At 36.5% G+C, this 19,638-nt stretch overlaps 1 protein-coding gene across 2 annotated transcripts in view; it reads right to left on the bottom strand.

Annotated features, from left to right (window-relative positions):
- The window catches only part of ipo11 (importin 11), a 114,695-nt gene that overhangs the window by 39,995 nt on the left and 55,062 nt on the right, over positions 1-19,638 (bottom strand). For both annotated transcript variants that reach the window (XM_015034485.1, XM_015034484.1), the window contains 3 exons: positions 16,805-16,918; positions 13,620-13,735; positions 11,294-11,370 (listed from right to left, as the gene is read on the bottom strand). In XM_015034485.1, coding sequence (XP_014889971.1) covers positions 11,294-11,370; positions 13,620-13,735; positions 16,805-16,918 — 307 coding nt within the window. The remainder of the gene's footprint in view (positions 1-11,293; positions 11,371-13,619; positions 13,736-16,804; positions 16,919-19,638) is intronic.

The raw sequence follows: 19,638 nt of genomic DNA, 5'->3' as shown, positions 1-19,638 counted from the left end.
GCAATACCACAAAAGACTGGTAGAGAATGGAGGTTGTGCAAAAATACTGAGTCACAGGGGCTGAATACAAACGACCACCACATGCTGCTCTGTGTTGGTCTATCACTTAAAATACCAAAATACTTCTGCAATGTACTGTACAGAGTTGATGAGAGAAATTGCTGAGTTTTATGAGCCCCAAGAGATGCAAAGAGAAACTGCCGGGACCAAAACATGAATAATCACAAACAAGAGAAGATTTATGGCGTTGCCGGTAGTCAACATAGTTGTAGTCAAAATGTTTATAAAAAAGTGAGAGAGTTAAGGGGGATTAAGATGGAAAAGAACGTAAGAAGACCTGATCCTAGGATTGACAAATGGGAGCCAACAATCTTACCACACAAACAAACCTGACAGTCTGATAAAATTGCATGCGTTCACCTAGACCGACATTTTCGTGAGTAGCTTTGAGGTAACACAGGGTGACAGGAGGCACTTAGAAAACTTTACGAAAACTTCACAAAAGCCCAGAGTGAAGCCAATACATCATGTTGACATAAATAGAACTTTTGCTCTTTTCACAAACAAAACTAAACATTTCATGGCTGTTTACTGAATTCTTAAAAAAGTTCATTTTAGAGGTGGTAGGATAAATTTAAACTTTGCATAAAAAGGAACCTAATATCTTTGAAGATTTAATTAAAAATATTTAATGCCCCAAGGCACAAAAAGATAATTAAGAAGATGAAAATGTCTACAAAATGCTTTTTAAAAAAAAAGTTGCATCTCACAACTATAAATTTAAAAGCCATCATGATTAGAGCAAACCCTCTGAACCCAGGCATCATAAAGAGCCTTATCCTGATCAAACAGCTCACTTGCTTATTAGGTTTGTGTAGAAAAGATTAAAATCTCCATGGTGAACAACCACTGTGGCCCACTTGGACTACAGTGCTGTTTCACCCAGGTGATTTTGATGCTGATATATGCCATGTGCTTCCTCGGCCGGCTGTCAGCCATAATACGGTAATGGGGGTAATGTATGCAACCATCTGTTATCTGGTCAAGTATGCAAAGCATTCCAGGGCCTATTTAGTCAGCACATCAGTCTATATGAATATTCAACATTACACTCAGAGTATGAAGACAAATTCGAGTAAACGGATTCCGTGTGCCTATGCACAAAATGAGAACAATAATGGATTTAAAACAGACAAGCAAGCGCAAGAGTCTGACTTTAAATGAGCAGTAAGGACATTGTTGAGCAGTGTTCTGTTCTGAAGCAGAGATGGTAGAAAACAGCATTTTTGAGTAAAGACAGAAAAACATGAAAGGCACACTATGACAGACTGAGTTTTTGAAAGATAAAGGAAGAAAAAAAAGCCTCTCAGATGATCCAGTTGCTGAACAAGAACAGCTGCGGTTATTGGACAGGTAAACAACTAATCTATTGTGTGCAGCTGTTTTTACCCAGTCCAAGTCACAATCATTCATCCTAATTACTTTTAAACCAAGGAAGTATGCTATATAATAAACACAATAAATACATTAAAACAGCAATACAATAGAGTTCATTATTTTCATAAATTTCTAGTACTTTGTAAAAACCCTTTGTTGACTATGACAGCCTAAAGTCTTGAACTGATGAACATCAGAGACTGAGTGTCCTCCTTCCCAATGTCCGTTACTATAGTGCCTTGCAGTTGATGTTTATTTGTGGGCCTTTCTGTCCAAGTTTGGTCTTTAACAAGTGAAACGGAAGCTCACTTGGGTTAATATTGGTTAACTGTCTTGGCCTGTAAAGAACATTTCCACTTGTTTGCCTTAATAAACGCATGTGTTATTTTGGCTGTGTGTTTTAGTTCATCGTCCATCCGTATTATGAAATGCCATCCAATCAACTTGACTGCATTTAATTGGATTTGAACAGAAAGTATGTGGATAGTGGAGTTTATTTAAATACACAAGAAAACATTTCACCCAATTCTTGTATTCAAAAAACTATTCTTCAAGATTTATGGTGTATAATAATTCTTCCCTGAAAAACAGAGTCATGTCAATGTAACCTTGATATAAAACAAGCCTTGAGTAAGATATTACAAAACAAGTATTGATGAAATTGTAGATGCAATGTATAATTAATATCTGTTAGGCCAACACTTAAAGTAGCTCAGCTGAAAGTCTCCCACAGCAAGACGAGTTTGAACTGCTGATGGCAACAGGTTGGTAGAACACAAATGAACTGCTATCACAGCAACCCTCAAGTGACAGCATCTCAACTCCACCAATATTGCTTTCAGATGAGATGCCACAAGTTAGTCCCTAAAGGCTCCAATTGGCACAGACAGACAGGCAATTACGAGTGAGCTGAGAGCCAATATCCAAGACACAGTTAAAAGGCTACTCTGGTTAAAATCATAGAGAAACTAGAGTGTTGAGGGGAGAAATAATATTAAATAAAGTAAAACACTAACACAAATCTCAGCAAGAATTTTTTATACCAACCAATTCTACTTTGTGTTGCACACTGAGCATGTCGGGTGGTAACACCATAAGTATCGACCACGCCATGGTTCTCAGAAGGAAAAGAAAAGATGTGAATAGTAAAGAGAAGATAGGTTTCATTCATCCTGTAATTCAGATGAAGAAATTTGAACCATACTTTAAAAACACAATGACATTTATTTGTCCAAACATATGTGCGGTGCAGACCATGCACTTTCATTAGAAGCATGAACAAATAACAGAGTACTGTGCCCAAGTGGAGAGCTTATCTACAGCTTCTATGAAATCCAACTAAGGCCGTATGGTTGCAATCAAAATATTTCTCTACAAAAAAAAAAAAAAAAATCTGAGATATTTGATTTCTTTTTTCCAAAAGCAAAAGAGGACATAAGTAAATGATTGCGACAGCTGTCAGCTATCTGTCCTTATATAACGGATGAATAAAGCTGTCCTTATATTTCTTGTTGATAAGCAGTGAAGCAAAAACATCTAAGGAAAAAGTTGTGTATGAGTATGAACAACTTTAAACTTTAAAAAGTTTAAAGTTTTTGTAATAAATGGGGGAAAATGAACAGAATTCTGCTTTGGGGCTTGAGGCAAGTCGGTGAAGTCAGAAAACTGAGGCCTAGAATTGATAAGGCATTCTGGATTCTTGTCAATTACTGCTGAAAATTCAACCTCATTGAATATTTATGTACTGGTTCATATATTACAATGCTCACATTAAGGGATATGGATCATCACCCAAAATAAATAAATTAATTACAAAATCCGAGGGAAAAAAATAGAGTTTCCTATGTAGGGTGATTGAACTTAGCCTTAAGGATGAGAGGAGGTGCTCTGTTAAAGTTGTAAATAACACTTTTCATTGCGCGAACATTCAATTTTCTCATGTTATTTTCATGTTTTTTGCCAATATTTTGTCTGGCCATGAATAAAATATTCAAAAGGCTAAACAGCCTTTTTGCCAGTCAACAGATTCTGCAGGGTAGGCAGACCACATTATCCTTCTCCACACAAGCACACACAAAGGGCCATAACAGAAGTAGTCACAACAGCAGCTGTTGAGGCCCTGATTAAGCTTTAGTCAGAACATATTTCATAGCCCTGGGCATATGCTGCACAAATTTGCTTTGGTTATGAACATTAACTAGAAAATGAGCCTCGCATATGACTCTGATAAGAGCCCTGGAGGTAGCTCCAGTGTTTAATAAAGAAAAATGCTGAAATTATGATCATCCAGTAAACCAGTATTTGCTTTAAATTTATGGTGTTGATGATAAATGAAGACATCAGCTGCAAAAAGTGTAGTTGCCAAGTTAAATCAAATGGACAAAATCTGGAGTTTAAAAGCCCCTAAAAAATGGTTGCTTGGTAGACAATGCATAGATTTAATACCTGTTGCCATTTAACTGTCTATGCATGCGAGGATGCAAAACTGGGCAGAATTTTATTATCTGTTCTTGTGGAGCGCCAGTGACAGCCTAACAGAAAACCTTTCATGTGATTACTGTAAACATCATTTAGGGTTGGAATAGTTGAAAAAAAAACAAAACAAAAAAAAAAACAAGTGTTTCTAATTGAAATTAAATGGATGACCTTATTTTTCACTACATTTTTTTATATATACATTTTTTATTTATATTCTTAATTTTTTAATTTTTTTTCCCCCAATCAATTACTTTTTGTTTCATATTTTCTATATTCCAGTTGTACATTTAATCTGAGCTACTGGCTTAATAATAATCTTATATTCTACTGAGAATATCTCAAAAAAACCAACAGCGATTAACAGCGGGAGAAGAATTATTTACTCTATTTTTAGCATAAAAATAAAGTAATTAGAGCTCAATTCCAGCAGCTGATGAACTTCTAAATAAGCATAATAGAGGTCATGCACTTCTAAGATTGTTCTCTACCACAACATTCAGGCAAATCCCTAAGTGGTTAAAAAACGAAATATGGGCCCTGCTGTTATTTTAGTCAGCATAACGGAATTATCATCTTGCAATAAATGTTGCTGAAAGTCTTTGCACACTGTTTATACATAATTAAACAAGTCTACGTAAAAATGAATAGCTAACATGTCAAAAATATATAAACTATTAGAAAAGTCACACAAGTCGACCTGCAAAAGAATGCAGCAAATTCAGTTGCATATTAAGTGTTAAAAAAGTCAAAGATTCTAAGCTAACCTATAATTAAACTTCAACAGATTACCCAGTCTCTGTGTTAAATATGACTGAACACATCCAATCTCTATGGTAGCTGTAATTGAAGTCATTACTTTGAGTAGAGAGGCCTGAAATAAAAAGGTTGTCTTCTAATGAGGATGTCTAAATTGATCCATGAAGCACATTAGCCGGGCAGTTAAGTGGGAGAGCTTCAGATGCCTTTAGTTCAGATGCTCCTTGGCTGTAAACATTATCGATCACTGGAGGGTGAGTATGCTATGCTCTGATCAATTCCGCACTGTAATTTATGCAAAAATACAACAGTACGCTATTTTTGTTATCTGCAATTTAATAAACAACAATAGCATGTATTCATTTTTGTAAAAAGCGTTTGGCTACCATCACACAGAAACAGCCTCCCCCCAAAAAATCTGCCTTTTTTTGGGGGGTGGGGGGGAGTCTAAGACTCTAACTTTTAGTTTTGCCAAATTAATCTGTCGTTTCTCTTTCCAGGGCCCTCAGGCAATATCAATGAAACATGAGTGAAAATAAAATGGCACTTTAACCATCATTTGCTCACTTCATTAGGGCTTCCTTCTGCTCCAGAAGAAGCAATTGCTTCACTTTCAAAGCACAAACATCTTGTAGTAAGAGCCAAGTGTTAGGGAAACGGAGCGCAGAGCAAGGTTAACATTTTAACCGCAGCAAGACTCCTGACATTCTAATCAGGGAATTTGCAGTGCACGGTTAGCAGTGATGGAACAGGGCTCGTTATCAGAGAGGCCAGGCCAAGTACCTGGCATGTGGAAACATTCCTCAGAGCCAAAACTCTCTCAACGGCCCACATCCCTCCACTGCTCTCCACGGACCAAAAGAATGAACGACCGGATGTTTGAGTAAAAGGCAGCCAGAGATGATGAGAGACAGCTTTAGAGCTTGAGAAAGATACTAAAACCAGAAAACTTGATTTCCCGAATAACTTTCCCTAAATTTATGCAAATAGATGCATAAGTGTAACATAGAAATGATTCTTTTCACTCCCCAGTGCGGAAAATATTCATTTTAAAATGGCGTGCTACTTTACTTTGACCTGTGACCATACCTTCAAGCTATTATCTTTCATCCCTGCCGCTTTGAAATGTCCCTTGAACTCAAGTGACAAGCTAATTATCTTCAAGATATCTAATGCGTTTAAAATGTGGGGAAATCAACCAGGAGAACATAATGTTTCTCAGAGTGATATGAGACAGAGACAGAAAAATAGTCAAGTGGAAAAGGCATTAATTGCCGACAATCTGCTGTAATTGTACAGGAGCCATATCATAAAGAAAAATAATTTTTTTGCACTCAATAGCGTATCTAAGAGCCTGAATTTAGCAGGCTCAAAAATATGTAATTGAGCTATTCAGATCGGGATAAATCATCTGCTTTACTCCTGCAGCTCAAGAGTACAGCAGTCATTCAGCCTTTTCAACTACATTCAAAATTCAACTTCAAATGACTAAGGAAGTTATCTACCAAATGAAAAGTCAATACAAGTTTGCTTTTTATTTGGAGTGCAGAGTGTACTTGACCTCAGAAAGGATTTTGTAAAAAAAAAGAAAAAGAAAAAGAAAGAACCTGTTTCAGTAATTTTACTTCATGACCACAAAATGGGCACAGTTTGGTAGGGAGAAAAATCAAGACTTTTAAAAGTTATATTTAAATAGAGCTGCTACTAACACTTATATTATTTGCAACGTAGTTATTAAGCTGATTCATCTGAATTTGAACCAGTGTACAAACTTTCATAGGAGCTGCTCTATCAAGAGCAAAACAGCAACAAGGTAAAACATTCAAGTATTTAATTCAATACATAGTTGAAGTTAACCACTTAAAATAAAACTGCCCCAGATGATTTCAAGACCTTAACAACAATATACTATGTATACAGCATTTAAACAGCAGAAGGGCTAATTTTTGCTTTGTTAATCGAGGCATTTGGAAATGATTTTTTTATGGTTATAGTTGTTCTGTATTGTGTAGCAAATAAGTCTAACCAGAGGCAAGGATTGCAAATAAACCACTGGCATGAAATCTGGTATACACCACCTGTATTATGTTAAACCAACCTGCTATGATTACATCATCCCTGACAAAAAAGTAAATAAGCTAAAAAAAAAAAAAACTATTTTAATAAAACAAAAATGGATGTAGCAAAATGTAACTATAGAAGACTAAAATGGTAGTATTAGAATTTATAAATAAACCAAGGATACCATGAAAAAACAGTAAAACTACATGGCTACTCAGATATGTTCTCCTAATAATCTGTTAAAATCAGAGGGAAATCAGAGTAATTTTGTCATTTGTTCTAATCCAAAGATTATTGTGGCAGTAAAATTTAAGCGAGCATAGAAAGCTCAGCTGGGATTCACAGCTCCCCCTCTGCTAATGCACAAAACTAAAACGGTTTTCTTGCAACACTGTTGAGAAATCACATTCACTGCTAAACGATGCCCTCACATGAGGTGATCTCACAGTGAACGGTCAACTTGTGCTGAACTTAAGTCAAAAATAAAATTTGCACGTTCCCTTTGAATGTCTGACTCACCTGATGATTATTGGTAAACCTTAAACTGGCCTACATTTTCATGTCACATTCTCTTCCTTATGTGCAATTGGCTTGTAACTGCATTTAAAGAACACTACACTATTATCAACAGAAACCTCATGCAGGGACCCTATGCACTTAACCATATTCCATGCACAGATTTGGTCTCACCAATGAAAATGTTATCTTTCTTCCACATATGTACATTGTGAATGCTTCATATTTACACCCCTTTTGCTTTTACATATGTTCTCATAATAGCACCGAAAATGGCATATTTTATTAGAATCTTATGTGACATCTTTTGTTTGTTTTTCTTTGGGGAAAAAAAATGAAGCCAAGCTCAGACTAGATGTAGAACATCTGTGAGCATCAATTTTGAAATATTGCCATAGATTGTATTTTGGGTTTGGGTCAGGACTTTTACTAGGTCACAAACATCAATATAATTTGATCTAAACCATTTCATTTCTCATCTGGCTATATGTTTTAGACTTATTGATGTGTTGGAAGTGAATGTCCACTTCCAACACGTGTTGGAGTCACGAGTCTCCAACAGATTTTCCATTTTCTCATTAACTCTGTCCAATCTCATAATCCATACTGAAGAAGGCATGATGCTGCCATTATTATGTCTCACAAAGGGTGAATTGTCATTTGCCAAAATGTTAAAATCCATGTCTCATTTTTCCTTCCCTTTCATAGTGATCGACTCTTTTGTTTTGCTCCATCACAAACTACTTGTTGTGCATGAGCACCAGCACTGGATTCTCAGAGTATTGTCTCCCAGGATGACAGTGATGGGTTCTAATATAAAACTGGCAGGCCAGAACATTATTTTTTCAAACCAGAAAGATGTGTTGTTACAGCATGACTATCTTCCAGAGAGTGATGAGACATGTTCGGCTGTGACAAAGCGAGGCATTTATATTACCTCGACCAACATCACAGGACAAACATCATAAAGGAGCCTAGCTAAATCAACAGAAGCAGATATAAACACAACAAAAATAAGTTTATGCTTGAGTTTACACTGTGAAACTGAGATATTTATGTAAATAGCATAAATATCTCACAACAGTGGATGCACTGAATTTCCAAGCAGGGAAAATGGTTTGCAGAAAACAACTCTGTAAACAAGATATATTTTTAGGAATGCGAAATATGATTTTGAAAAAAAAAAAAAAGCAAATGTTTCTGTACCCCACTTCACTTTGTGACACAAGACAACTGGTAAGCTGATGCATGAAAGACTGGGTCTTTTGTGGATGTAGAGGGGATGTAGATACTGAAACAGCCTTTCACAACACGAACCCTGGAGTAACATTTAAATTGAACTGTCACTATGTACTGGCTTCTGAAATTGCCTGCTTCCATAGTATTTAGACGAAAATGGCATAAAGAACATGAAACAGTCTATTCTAAGCTGAGAACAATATTTTGTCTATTGCTGCTTTTTACATGTGTTATTTTCTTTTTCCAGTCTGATATTCTTACCATATGAAGAGAAGGTAGGCATTTTCTAGTAAACTTAACTATAGCTTAAAAGTTATCCAAAAAGAATCATTAACATCCACCCAACCACCTACAACAAAAGTCATGGACGGTAAATGCTCAAGTGTTTTCTCAGTAAAACTTTGGCCCGTAAAATGATAGATTTATCCTCCAGCTTTACCTACAGCTCTTGTTACACGCACATGAAGCGGTTAGCATTGCTACAACAGTGTCTCTATATGTTCAACACAATTTTCAGCCTTCCTGTTATCTGATGAGAATTTTGCTCTTCCTTTCAACTTTAAAACAACATAAAAAGAGGCATGCCTCACCCTATTAAAAAGAGCCGTTTCCTCTAAAAAAAAAAAAAAAAAGCTTCTCACATCTCTCCCCTTCCTCAAACACATTTCAAATCCCTCTCTTATGTGTGGTGTGCCAACTGACCAAAACAAGATCAGATACGAGTTTGTAACCAGCAGGGAATTGATATTGGTTTATCAAATTAGGGGGAAAAAAAGGTTTATTCCAATCAACGGTCACCTTCCAGGTGGATCTGGACAAAGGGACAAATGAGTAAAAATATATATTTAAACTTGGGTGGCACCACTGGATCTCTAAGAGTATTTCTTAATAACACTGAACACATCTATCAGTAAACAAGAGCTACCACTCTTGGACACTGAAGCACATTAAAGCTTTAAAATGGCCTCGAGGTGAATATAGCAATCAAATCTGAATCTCGTGCCAAAAAAATCTGCAGATATCTTCATCCTCTATTGTGCAATATTTAATCTTTAAAGTTCAACAACCTCTTTCTAAAACTACACTGTCAACCCTCTCTCACTTCATCATCAGAAACACTTAAAAGACTAATGTGGCAGCTGATTAATGTTCACCGAATCTTTTAAACATCTTCATTACTCGTGAAGATACAGCCAATTAGGTCCCAGTTTCTCAGTGATTGAGGAATATATAAATGCTAACTGTGTCTTCTATTTTTTATATACATATATAAAATCTTCTTTCAAGTATAAATAGATCTTTTTTTATTTTTCCTTCCTGCACAGCCTGTATTGAATTATAGACACCTTTATGCAAAGATCCCTCAATTACAGTTGTTTCTGTCACTTTAAAGCTCGTGTATAATTCTGTTTTCGTTTCTACATTTTAATCTGACTTAAAGTGATGCTTGCAAAGAAAATAAATAAATAAAAATGAAATGGTTTCTGTAAGGCAGAAGATAAGGGCCGTACTTATCTTACCATTCATCCATGTCCAATCTCTACGTATAACCTCTCCCTTTTCTTCACGGATTTTCCAACCATTGCCACTTGAATTCGTTTTCATCTACCGCCTTCCTGTTATGTTCCATCAACCTCTTCGTTTCCTTGATCCTCTTTAATTCCCTCCTCCACCATTACTGCGACCCATAGCCCTTTGGCTCTCTGCGCCCTATGGAGTCTATAGAGTCCGCACAGTCAGTGATAGAATGCTAGAGCAAAGCTGTTGTATTAGTCTGACTTATTGCAATCTGATACTAAACTAATGTCGCTTATAACACTGAAGGTCAGAGAGACACATGCACAACATGTGTGGTGTCCTTATGATAAATCATCCAGGCAGCTTAATGCAATCACTCATACCTGCAGTATAAGCTTAGATGCCTTGAGGCAGTGATGTGATCTTCAAAAGCAGTAATAGCCAAACGAAGACAATTATATAATTAGGTTTATGACAATAGATTTTTCAGCTTAACCCAACAGTTACAGTGTAAATATATAGGAACGTTTTAATGGGTTAGAATCTTTGTCTGTGAAAATAAGTCCAGTATTTGTTTTGAATTACACAAAAAAAAGCATTAATCTTTAATTATATACAATTGAAATCAGATATTTACGTACGAAAGTGAACATCTACTATTTCCACACCGTCTGGTATTGGAAATCAGATTAAACTTCCTGTTTTAGGTCAGATAAGATCATGAAAATAAAAATGAATTATATTTCCTAAATAATAAGAGGGAGAATTATTAAAGCTTTATTAAAATTCAAAGACTTATAACTATATTTCTAAACAATTAGGGTTAGGGTTTAAATCAATTTTAGGCTATTTTCTAATGTAAAATTAGGAAAAGATTTTAAACAAATCATACATATAAAAAATGCATATCAACTACTTAATTTGAAGAACGATCAAAAATGATCCTTGCTGATTATTCTGATCTTTGGCCAACACAAATAATTTTGCTAATTCAAACTGAACAAAACCATAAAAGGTTTTATTAGACTTGATGTCCAGCAATGGGAGAAAAAGTAGGTTACGCGTATTTTAATAGTTCCTGTAAATATTTGGTTTTAACTGTGCTGCATATATTACCCCCAAAATAGAATTCAGTTACATAAATTCTAATATTGTTAGTTTTTTATACTCCGTTTGCTGACTGATTTAATTTATATGTTAATGCATAATATTCTGAGAACAAAAAAAATCTCCCTCACACACCCAATTGGATAAATTAGAAAACAAAAGAAATCTTCTGTAAGCTCACCCAACAAAGCCGACATGTTCTGGAAAATTCTGAGCAGCTCCGGGGTGATGGCTGGGCTGTTCTCCAAAGTCACCAGCCTACACAATGAGAGGGAGGAAATGGGGTGAACACACATTAAGGAGTAAAGGGAAACATGAGAGGAACAAAGCAGATAAGGAATATTAAAACAGAAAATAGGAAGATGATGTGAGAAAATTGTGCAGAAGACACATATTGGAGGTGGCAAAGAGAAAACAGGTCGGAAAAATGCAAACGGACAAATTACAGACTGAATGTAGAAGGAGGGCATATCATAAGGGGTGGCAAAAACATAAATAGGCAAGGAGGTGAAAAGAAAAAGTAGTATGAAGAAGAGGGGATGTAATATTAATCTGGTATGAGCATGATTGTCCTGATGTTTTTAATTTCATTGTATTGGAAGAAAAACAAAAGTAATTATGAAAAAAATCTACAAGCCTTTTCAGATCAGAGAGATTTGAAATGTTGTTAACATTTGGGCCGGTCAATAATAAGGATAGAGAAAACAATTCTTCACAATTCTGATTATCAATATAACTTATTGAGCCTAGAAACTGACTAATTATTGCACATAAAAGACCTGTTCTCAAATCTCTTCACTCAAAATGTATTTTGTTCTCCGATAATATCTTCTGAACTGTCTCTTACAAAGTTGCATTTTTTCCCCCACACTTATCCAAAGTGTCTAAACAATCAATGTTTTTGTGAAGTTAAGATTGAACCAATCAGGGATTTCCTGGCTTATGCTGATTTCTTGTTGTACTGCAGGTTCTTTTGATAGAGGTGGCAGTTTTGAACGTAGCAGTAAATAGAGGAATCACAAGATTATTCCCACTACCATAACGCAAAATGACCTCTAAACTGAGCAATAATTCCTGGTTTGGAATAAATAGGTCTAACATCAAAGAATACTGTATGATGTCCCTATTCTAGAATGCCTGAGCCACCATGATTCAAAGTGTACTCTGGCTTGAATCGGTGTTTGGGAGTTGACTGACAAAATGTCTGTGACCCCTGGACCAAAAAAGAAGACAGTTACTTTCATGTTGCTTCACTTCTTTTTAGCCCAGTCGTGTGTTTTGTGGCAAACTGTAACCTTTTAAGCCATGTCTCACTTTCCAATAAGACGTTTTTACAATAGTCCTCACACAACCACCTTCTAAATTGTTGCACTACTAGCAGCTAACAACAGATCTTTTCTGATCCCCCTGAAACTCATTATTGGCTTAGTAATTATTTTTGATCTTTGAACAATTTGAATTTTGTTTTCCCATTTTCTTTTCGTACTTCTAATTTGGAGTTCCATTTCAAAGTATGTTTGATCATTTTAACTCACGAGCCGATGTTTAACATTTTCCCCTCTTCAGTCATCTTTTTAATTAAAATATGTCACATTTACACAGAATCAACAGCATGCAGGTCATGGCCGTTTTCTATTACTCTACTAAACCTATTAGCTAATCAAAGACAACATTTCTTCCAAAAAAGTGACTCATCTGGTTTGTTATGTTGCACTACTTTTATTTTGTTGCAACTATTTATCATAAGTGAACAGATTTTGATTTATGTTACATTTTTCAAAAGGTATTGGTAGGTTGTGGAAAGTTTCACAAACTTTTATTAGCTCTGATAAGAAACGAACAGGAGAGATACTGAAGAGGACACAAACGGAAATAATCCATGAAAGATAAAAGAATGAGAAAATGACATTGTCTTTGTAAACAAAATAAATGCATACAGAGCAGTGCTGGTCATCAGGGAGGATAAAAGATGGGATAGAGAAATGCGGCTGGCACAAAGTCAAAATGAGAGAACGACGACATACATTCCTTAGAACATGGAAGAAACTTTCATGTTCCAAAGGGGAAGTTTTAAAGCCTGAAGAAGCTTTAAAACTACATGTTTTCAAAACAAAGCCACAAAGTGAAGATTGCGGGCAACATGAACATTCGACAAATGAAGTGATCATCGGGCACCTCTGCCAGTGTAAAGAGCCAATTCAAACAAGATGCAACAACGAGGTCTTTAAGCAACATTTATCTGTAAGCTGTTTGTAACTGGCCTCTAAACGGGACAGCAAACATTAGCCAGTAAATGAGGCCGAGGAATGATAAGACAAAGAAGACTCATCGGCGATAGGCACTACAGAGAAAAGAGGCAGAAATAAAGACAGCCACAGTATTCATGTGTAGGCGTGTGTGTAAGGGATGAAATGAGATCACTAAGTACTTCATAAAGATCAGCCTCAGGGAATCTCGTTTTCTTCCCTGGACTCATAAATGTTTGAATACGGCATGTTTATCCATACCAAAGCTCCAGTCCGTCCTCTAGCAGATAGACGTGAGGCGGCTGAGAAACGTCGGTGCTCAGTTGGATGACAGGAAGAAGGAAAGGGTAAAGGTTCTTACTCTCTGCCCCAAGGCCCTGAAAGAACAAAAAGATACAGGAATCAATGCCAAACAGTGACAGCAAGACATGGATGCTTCAAAGTGTTCCCGCGCTTTCTGTGTTTCGCTTTAATTGAAGTTCTTTGCAGCTCATCTGAGGAGAGCACAGCAGTGGAATGGATTTAGACATTGTTTCCAAACCACGTGCTGCCACGCTACATTTTTTCCTCGCACAAAAATGAGCAGCACAAAATGGGGACCTTTCACGCTGCAAGGCACGTGTCACTACTCCTAGTTTTAATAACAAGAAGCTGTCAAAAAGAAAAGCTTTTCCAATTTGAAGGTCTTTCATTTTGAAGCACAATGCTTGTTTTAGGCAGCAAGAGTTGTTTGGACATTATATGTCAATTTGATGACCCTATAAAACAGTGCGAGCCCATTAACTTTGACTATTTAGGAAAGAGAACATACTGGGGCACAACTACAGGAACTAAGTTACAGCTCATTTCTTGGTCATTTGGACTTTAATGACATTTAAGATGATCGGTGTTTAAGTAGGAAATTAGAATTTTTGTAGAAGTCAAAACCATATTGCTATATAAAAATATGCCTGTAGAATGGAGGAAAAAAAAAATCCACAAATAGAAATGCTCACCATAATAGATACCAATTGTTTCACTACATAAGATATAAGATGCAAAATACCATTTACCTCAGCTAGTTTTTCTTCACAAGGATGTTTGCTTCTGTTCTAGGGCTGATACGCACATCAAAAACCATCTCCTTCTTGAGTAGTATGTTGGCCTGGCACTTCTACGATTTTCATACTTGTATTTAACTGTTTGAAGACATGAAGGTGGCACCTTCAAGCATCTTAAAATTGTACCCAACAATGAACTCGACTTGTGGAGGTCTCTAATCTTCTTATTGATTTTTTTTTAGATTCTTCCATCTCACAATAAACCAGTGCATTTAAGAGCTGCCTTTATTAATGGGTAAACCTTCAGTTACCCATAAAGTTGAAAAATAAGAGGAGCTTAAAAAGTCATGACATTATCATCTGATTACTACTATTCCTTGCTTGAAAATTAATCCAAGTATATGCAAAACATTCCTATATTCTCTAATTCTGTCTTTTACTTCATGTAATCCTAACCGAACAAAAAGGGAAAGCTTAGTCTGATTTAATTTCAGATAGTGAGAAAGGAAGCTTAGGAATGTTTTATATACACTGTGTAAATATCAGGTTTCTACTGCTGTATATATGCAAAAGCATTAAATTTATAGCAAAGTTGTTCTTATGAATTATGCACACCAACATAGCAGGTCCATTTAAAATTATCTTCAATATTTACCACACATGCCCTCAGGCTCCTTTCTGTTGATGAAAACTTAACCACTGTCACTGACTCTTAAATACATCCAATCCCTTCACATTTCATTTCACTTTGTATTTTAAAACAAAACACTAGAAGTCACAGTGAAGAATTGGCAAGAGCGTGTTTGTTGGGTTGCATGATGGGGGGCTAAAGGGGATATTGAAGAAGCAGAATTAATCCGTGTGAAGGGAAAGAGGATCCGGAGTAGTGTTTCAGAACAGTCAACAGTGTTTCTATAATGGCACGACATTAATTTGCTCCCTCTTGCATTTATGTGGGTGTAAAAAGAAATGAGAGCGTCACTCAATCCCCCGCTGGAGCAAACTTGTCTTACGGGCAACATTCATCCATTAAAAACAAACGAGTCAATACTGCAGCTTTTATGAGCTTAATAGTTGACTTAATGCCATGTGATCATAAGAAGACAAGATTGGTTTGTTCCAGTGCCAGATGAACTGAAGTTTAATAGTCAAAATAAACACACTGAACAGATTCATTTCCATTTTGCTGCAAGACCACTGATCCAATACTTCACAGCGATGCAACTATCTTTGACCTTTGCCATACCATCTAAATTAGGTCTGCTTGTTTTTGTTTTATAAATTAAGACCATACGATGTCCGTCAAGCCAAACAGAGAAAATGGGCATTTTGTCCACAGTTGCACCATTGCAAAAGTATTCACGTCTCCTGAACGTCTCAACATTTTGTCTCTTGGGATCCCAAAAATTCAATGTATGTTACTGGATTTTATGTGAAAGACTAACACAAAGTGGTGCCTGTACAGAACCAGCTGTTTTGTGAAGACTTCAGAGATTTGTTAGAGAAGATTAATAAACAGAAAGCAATATGAAGACCAGTGAAAACACCATACAGGTTAGGGATGAAAAACAAACCTAAGCCACATGTTCCAAAGGAGTTGAGACTGGGCCGGAGGTTAATTTCAGAAGATTAAACACACATTCAAGTAATTTTGAATCAACCTCAGAGTTGCACAACTTTGTGGTTATCTATCATAAAACCTCCTCCTTCCCAAAAATACGCAAAAGCTACTCACTTGAACAAAAGGTACAAAGGCTCAACTGGCATGAACAGTTTTTGCACGGCCCTGCGTAACCCAATGCCGTCAAGCAACTCCAAACTCATTTGTTCAACCTCACGAGTTTCACTTAGTTTGCCAGATGTGTTCTCGGTTTACTCTCAATGGGAGCTTGTCATAATCATCTGCCACTATGAAGTAATGCAGCCGAGCCACACAGGGGTCCAAAGCATATTGAGGACTAAGGCGGGCAGCTTCATTCCTGTGGGTAACAAAGCTCATGGAAGGAGCTATTTTTTCTCATTACTTCCATGTCAAACTCAAGTGATGTTGCAGCAAATTATCAGAAATGACAAATCATAAAAAATGTCTTGCAAGATGATGCGCTGCACTGCCAGAAGCAGGCATATTATACATTTTACCAAAGTATTATGAACCCTCTGAGTTTCTGTAAGAGTTTTAAAGTAGGAGGAGGGGAAAAAAAAAAACATCATATGCATGATTATAAGAAATCAGAATTCCTGAAATGTGCATAATGTAGGCCAGCAGCCAGAAAAGGAAAAGTCATGAAAGTGTCAGATGTACTAAACATAACCATAGATCACAACAGACGGCCTGGTATTTGTGCTTGACAGAACATGCGCATGCAGAAAATACTAAAGCACGAAATGCATGGCGAAGCTCTGTACCTGCACCAGGTGGATTAGTGTCGTCAGTATGGCACATCGAAGCATGTTGTGTTCTTCAGACTGTTTCCAGAGCAGGGGCAGGTACTGAACCAAGCAGCCTACATACGGTCGGATCTGGAGAGAAAAACAAGAGATGAGGGAATCGAAATGTAAACATCACTGTGAAAATTCACAGGGAATGACAAATATATTTGATAGAATGTGAGTGAGGAATTTGATCTGAATGGTCAGGGTAACTACAAACACGTCATTAATTCAACTGCATAGAAAATAACGAGCAGGTTCAGCTTTTAGAATAAAACTGGTGGCATTTTCACGACTTTCTAAAGGTCAGTGTGATCACTAAAAATAGACTTTTTCATCTTCACGTTTTTATAACAAGAAATCAAAAAGTCCAAAGGAAACCTGAAAAAGACTCACTAGCAACACAGAATGGCCTCCAGACAGCAAAGTGCAGCGCTGACAAAGCGGGGCATAATTCTCAGGGGGAACCATTGTCAGTAAACAACAAGGAAAATTCTCTGAGCAAAACACCAGATGGACCAATCAGCCTCTTTCGGTCATTACTTCTAGGAAACGGGTGGGTTATTGCACATTGCAAAAACAGCATCTGTGATAGCAGAAATAAAGCTAAATGTTTTGTACTGGATTTAATGCAACATGTACAGCCATACACTTCAAATTAAAGTGTGTGGTTGTGGGTATTCTTTGTTTTCACCAAAGAATACTCAAAACTTCATCTTGAAAAGTCAACTTATTGAGGTGAGACGACCTGCCTGCAGAGAACACCTGTCACACACTAAGTACGTAATAGGTTAGCAATCAAAAATGTGACAAAGAAAGCTCTCACTTGTTCAGGAATCAACTTCCTTCTTATAAGTACATATTGATTCAACACTAGCCTATGAAACTGTGATAATAAAAGAGTTGACATTCTTTTTGATATACGATTCATATATATGTATATTTTTCTTACACTCATAAATCCTAAAATCCTCTGACAGCGTCAGCAGAATCTGTAGATCCACAGCAGTTTAAATACAAAATGTAGCTAATCTCTTCTTTTCACCCAAGAAGATCATGTTTCCATCTCCTCCAGGCCCACGTGTCTACCTGTCATGCCAGGCATGTCCTCCCTCACTACATCCATTAATCTTTTCTTTGCCCTTCTCCTATCTGCCGGGCAGCTCAGTCTTCTGCATCCTTCTCTCACACGCAGACCGTATCTCTTCTCGGCACATGTTCAAACCAACTCAATTGTGACTCTTATTTTTAAACAGAAAAGCCATACAGGAGCAGCTATTCATGACTACTCTAGCCTAATCCCGGTGGTTTAAAAGCCAAGTCAGCTTCCTTTATCTGCTGTTGTTTTGCAAGTGCATCTTCATGTCTCATTTTTATTGCAAAACAAAAGGCTGCAGAGTGTTTGACTTTATTAAAAAAAAAAAGTGTACTTCGCTTTAATAACTTGATACAAAAAAGTAGAAAAGTGACAAATGCAAAGACGGTCAGAAATTTTCAAAAAGTAGAATATTGACAAGCTCGATCCGTTTTCTTTCAGAACCCTTCTGCTGCTTGATTTTGACACATTGAAGAAAAAGTATACACGATCCTCTGAATTAAGTCTTAAGCTTGCTTACTAAGTAGAATATAAATAACTGTCTAAATAAAAATAAATACCTAAATAAACGTGATGCCTGTCCTGCTTTAGTTGTCACACCATAACTGTGTTTTTTCTGAATTTTTCTTCATTATAATCATGGGAAGATTTTACTAGCCGTCTTTAATACATCTGACCAATAGTGTGCAGCAGCATGTGGGACAATGGCAGTGTTTCATTAGTCACAATTGTTTGAGAAAACTTCAGTCACTCCACCACTTGCTTTGGCCTTTCAATAAAATCTAAACCTTGATACAAAAAACTGCCACATGCTTGCTTGAGTCTCACTGTAAACGGAAATATTTGAAAACTAAAAGAACCAAAAGTAAAGCAACTTAAGACAGTAAAATAATGGGAATATTAAACACATCTGAAAGTGTCTTCCAACTAACTTCAATCTGCATTTTCGTTAGCGCGTTGTTCTCCTTTATCTTGTAGCTAAACAAAAAAGGGAAATGTTGACTGTTTATGTAAAATCTTGTAAAATGTAAACCAAATCTTGATGGAAATTCTCCTCATAAATCTTATGGTAGAACTGAATTTAGGACCTGAAAGAAAGGTCATGTCCATTTTTACTTTGACTTTTTCCTAACATGTCATATCCTCTTTAGTGGCTGTGTTGCCGAGGTGCAAACCCAACACTGGGATTTTTTATTTCTTTTTTGCTCAATTACACCTTAGTAAGAAGCGGGTTAGGAGCGGAGGGAACAGTAAATACAAAAACACGACATACAGCCCCGAGGAGAGAGATAAAAAGTGAGGAAAATCAGACCCACTAACCAGCCTAGGGTGACATTTGTGAGATTGACAGTGAAAAAGGAGCTAAATCTCATATCTGTCATCGTGTTCATTTCAACTCAAGCCGCACTCATGGTTTCATTGCCGAGTTTTTTTTTTTTTTTTTCCTTCAACTGCTGCCACTCTTTGTGGGTTCGAAATCCCCTGTGAGGGGATCTAGAATATTAATGGGACTTCAACCGACTCCGATAGTTTAGCCAATGCCAATGACTGTTGAAGACGTAACCAAACTGACAGTTCACCAGGATCAAAGTAATAAATTTGACAGATTTAAGTCAAGGAATCATGTAGGCAAAGGTACTTAGAATGCATCTTTAAAAAAAAAAAAAAAAAAAAAAATATAAATATATAAATATAAAAAAAAAAAAAAGGAGGG

The sequence above is a fragment of the Poecilia latipinna genome, unplaced genomic scaffold, assembly GCF_001443285.1.
Source record: "Poecilia latipinna isolate Pla-1442-1.1 unplaced genomic scaffold, P_latipinna-1.0 Scaffold300, whole genome shotgun sequence".
Lineage (NCBI taxonomy): Eukaryota > Metazoa > Chordata > Actinopteri > Cyprinodontiformes > Poeciliidae > Poecilia > Poecilia latipinna.
Note: the sequence above shows the minus strand (reverse complement) of the source record. Positions and strands in the feature narration are given on the sequence as shown.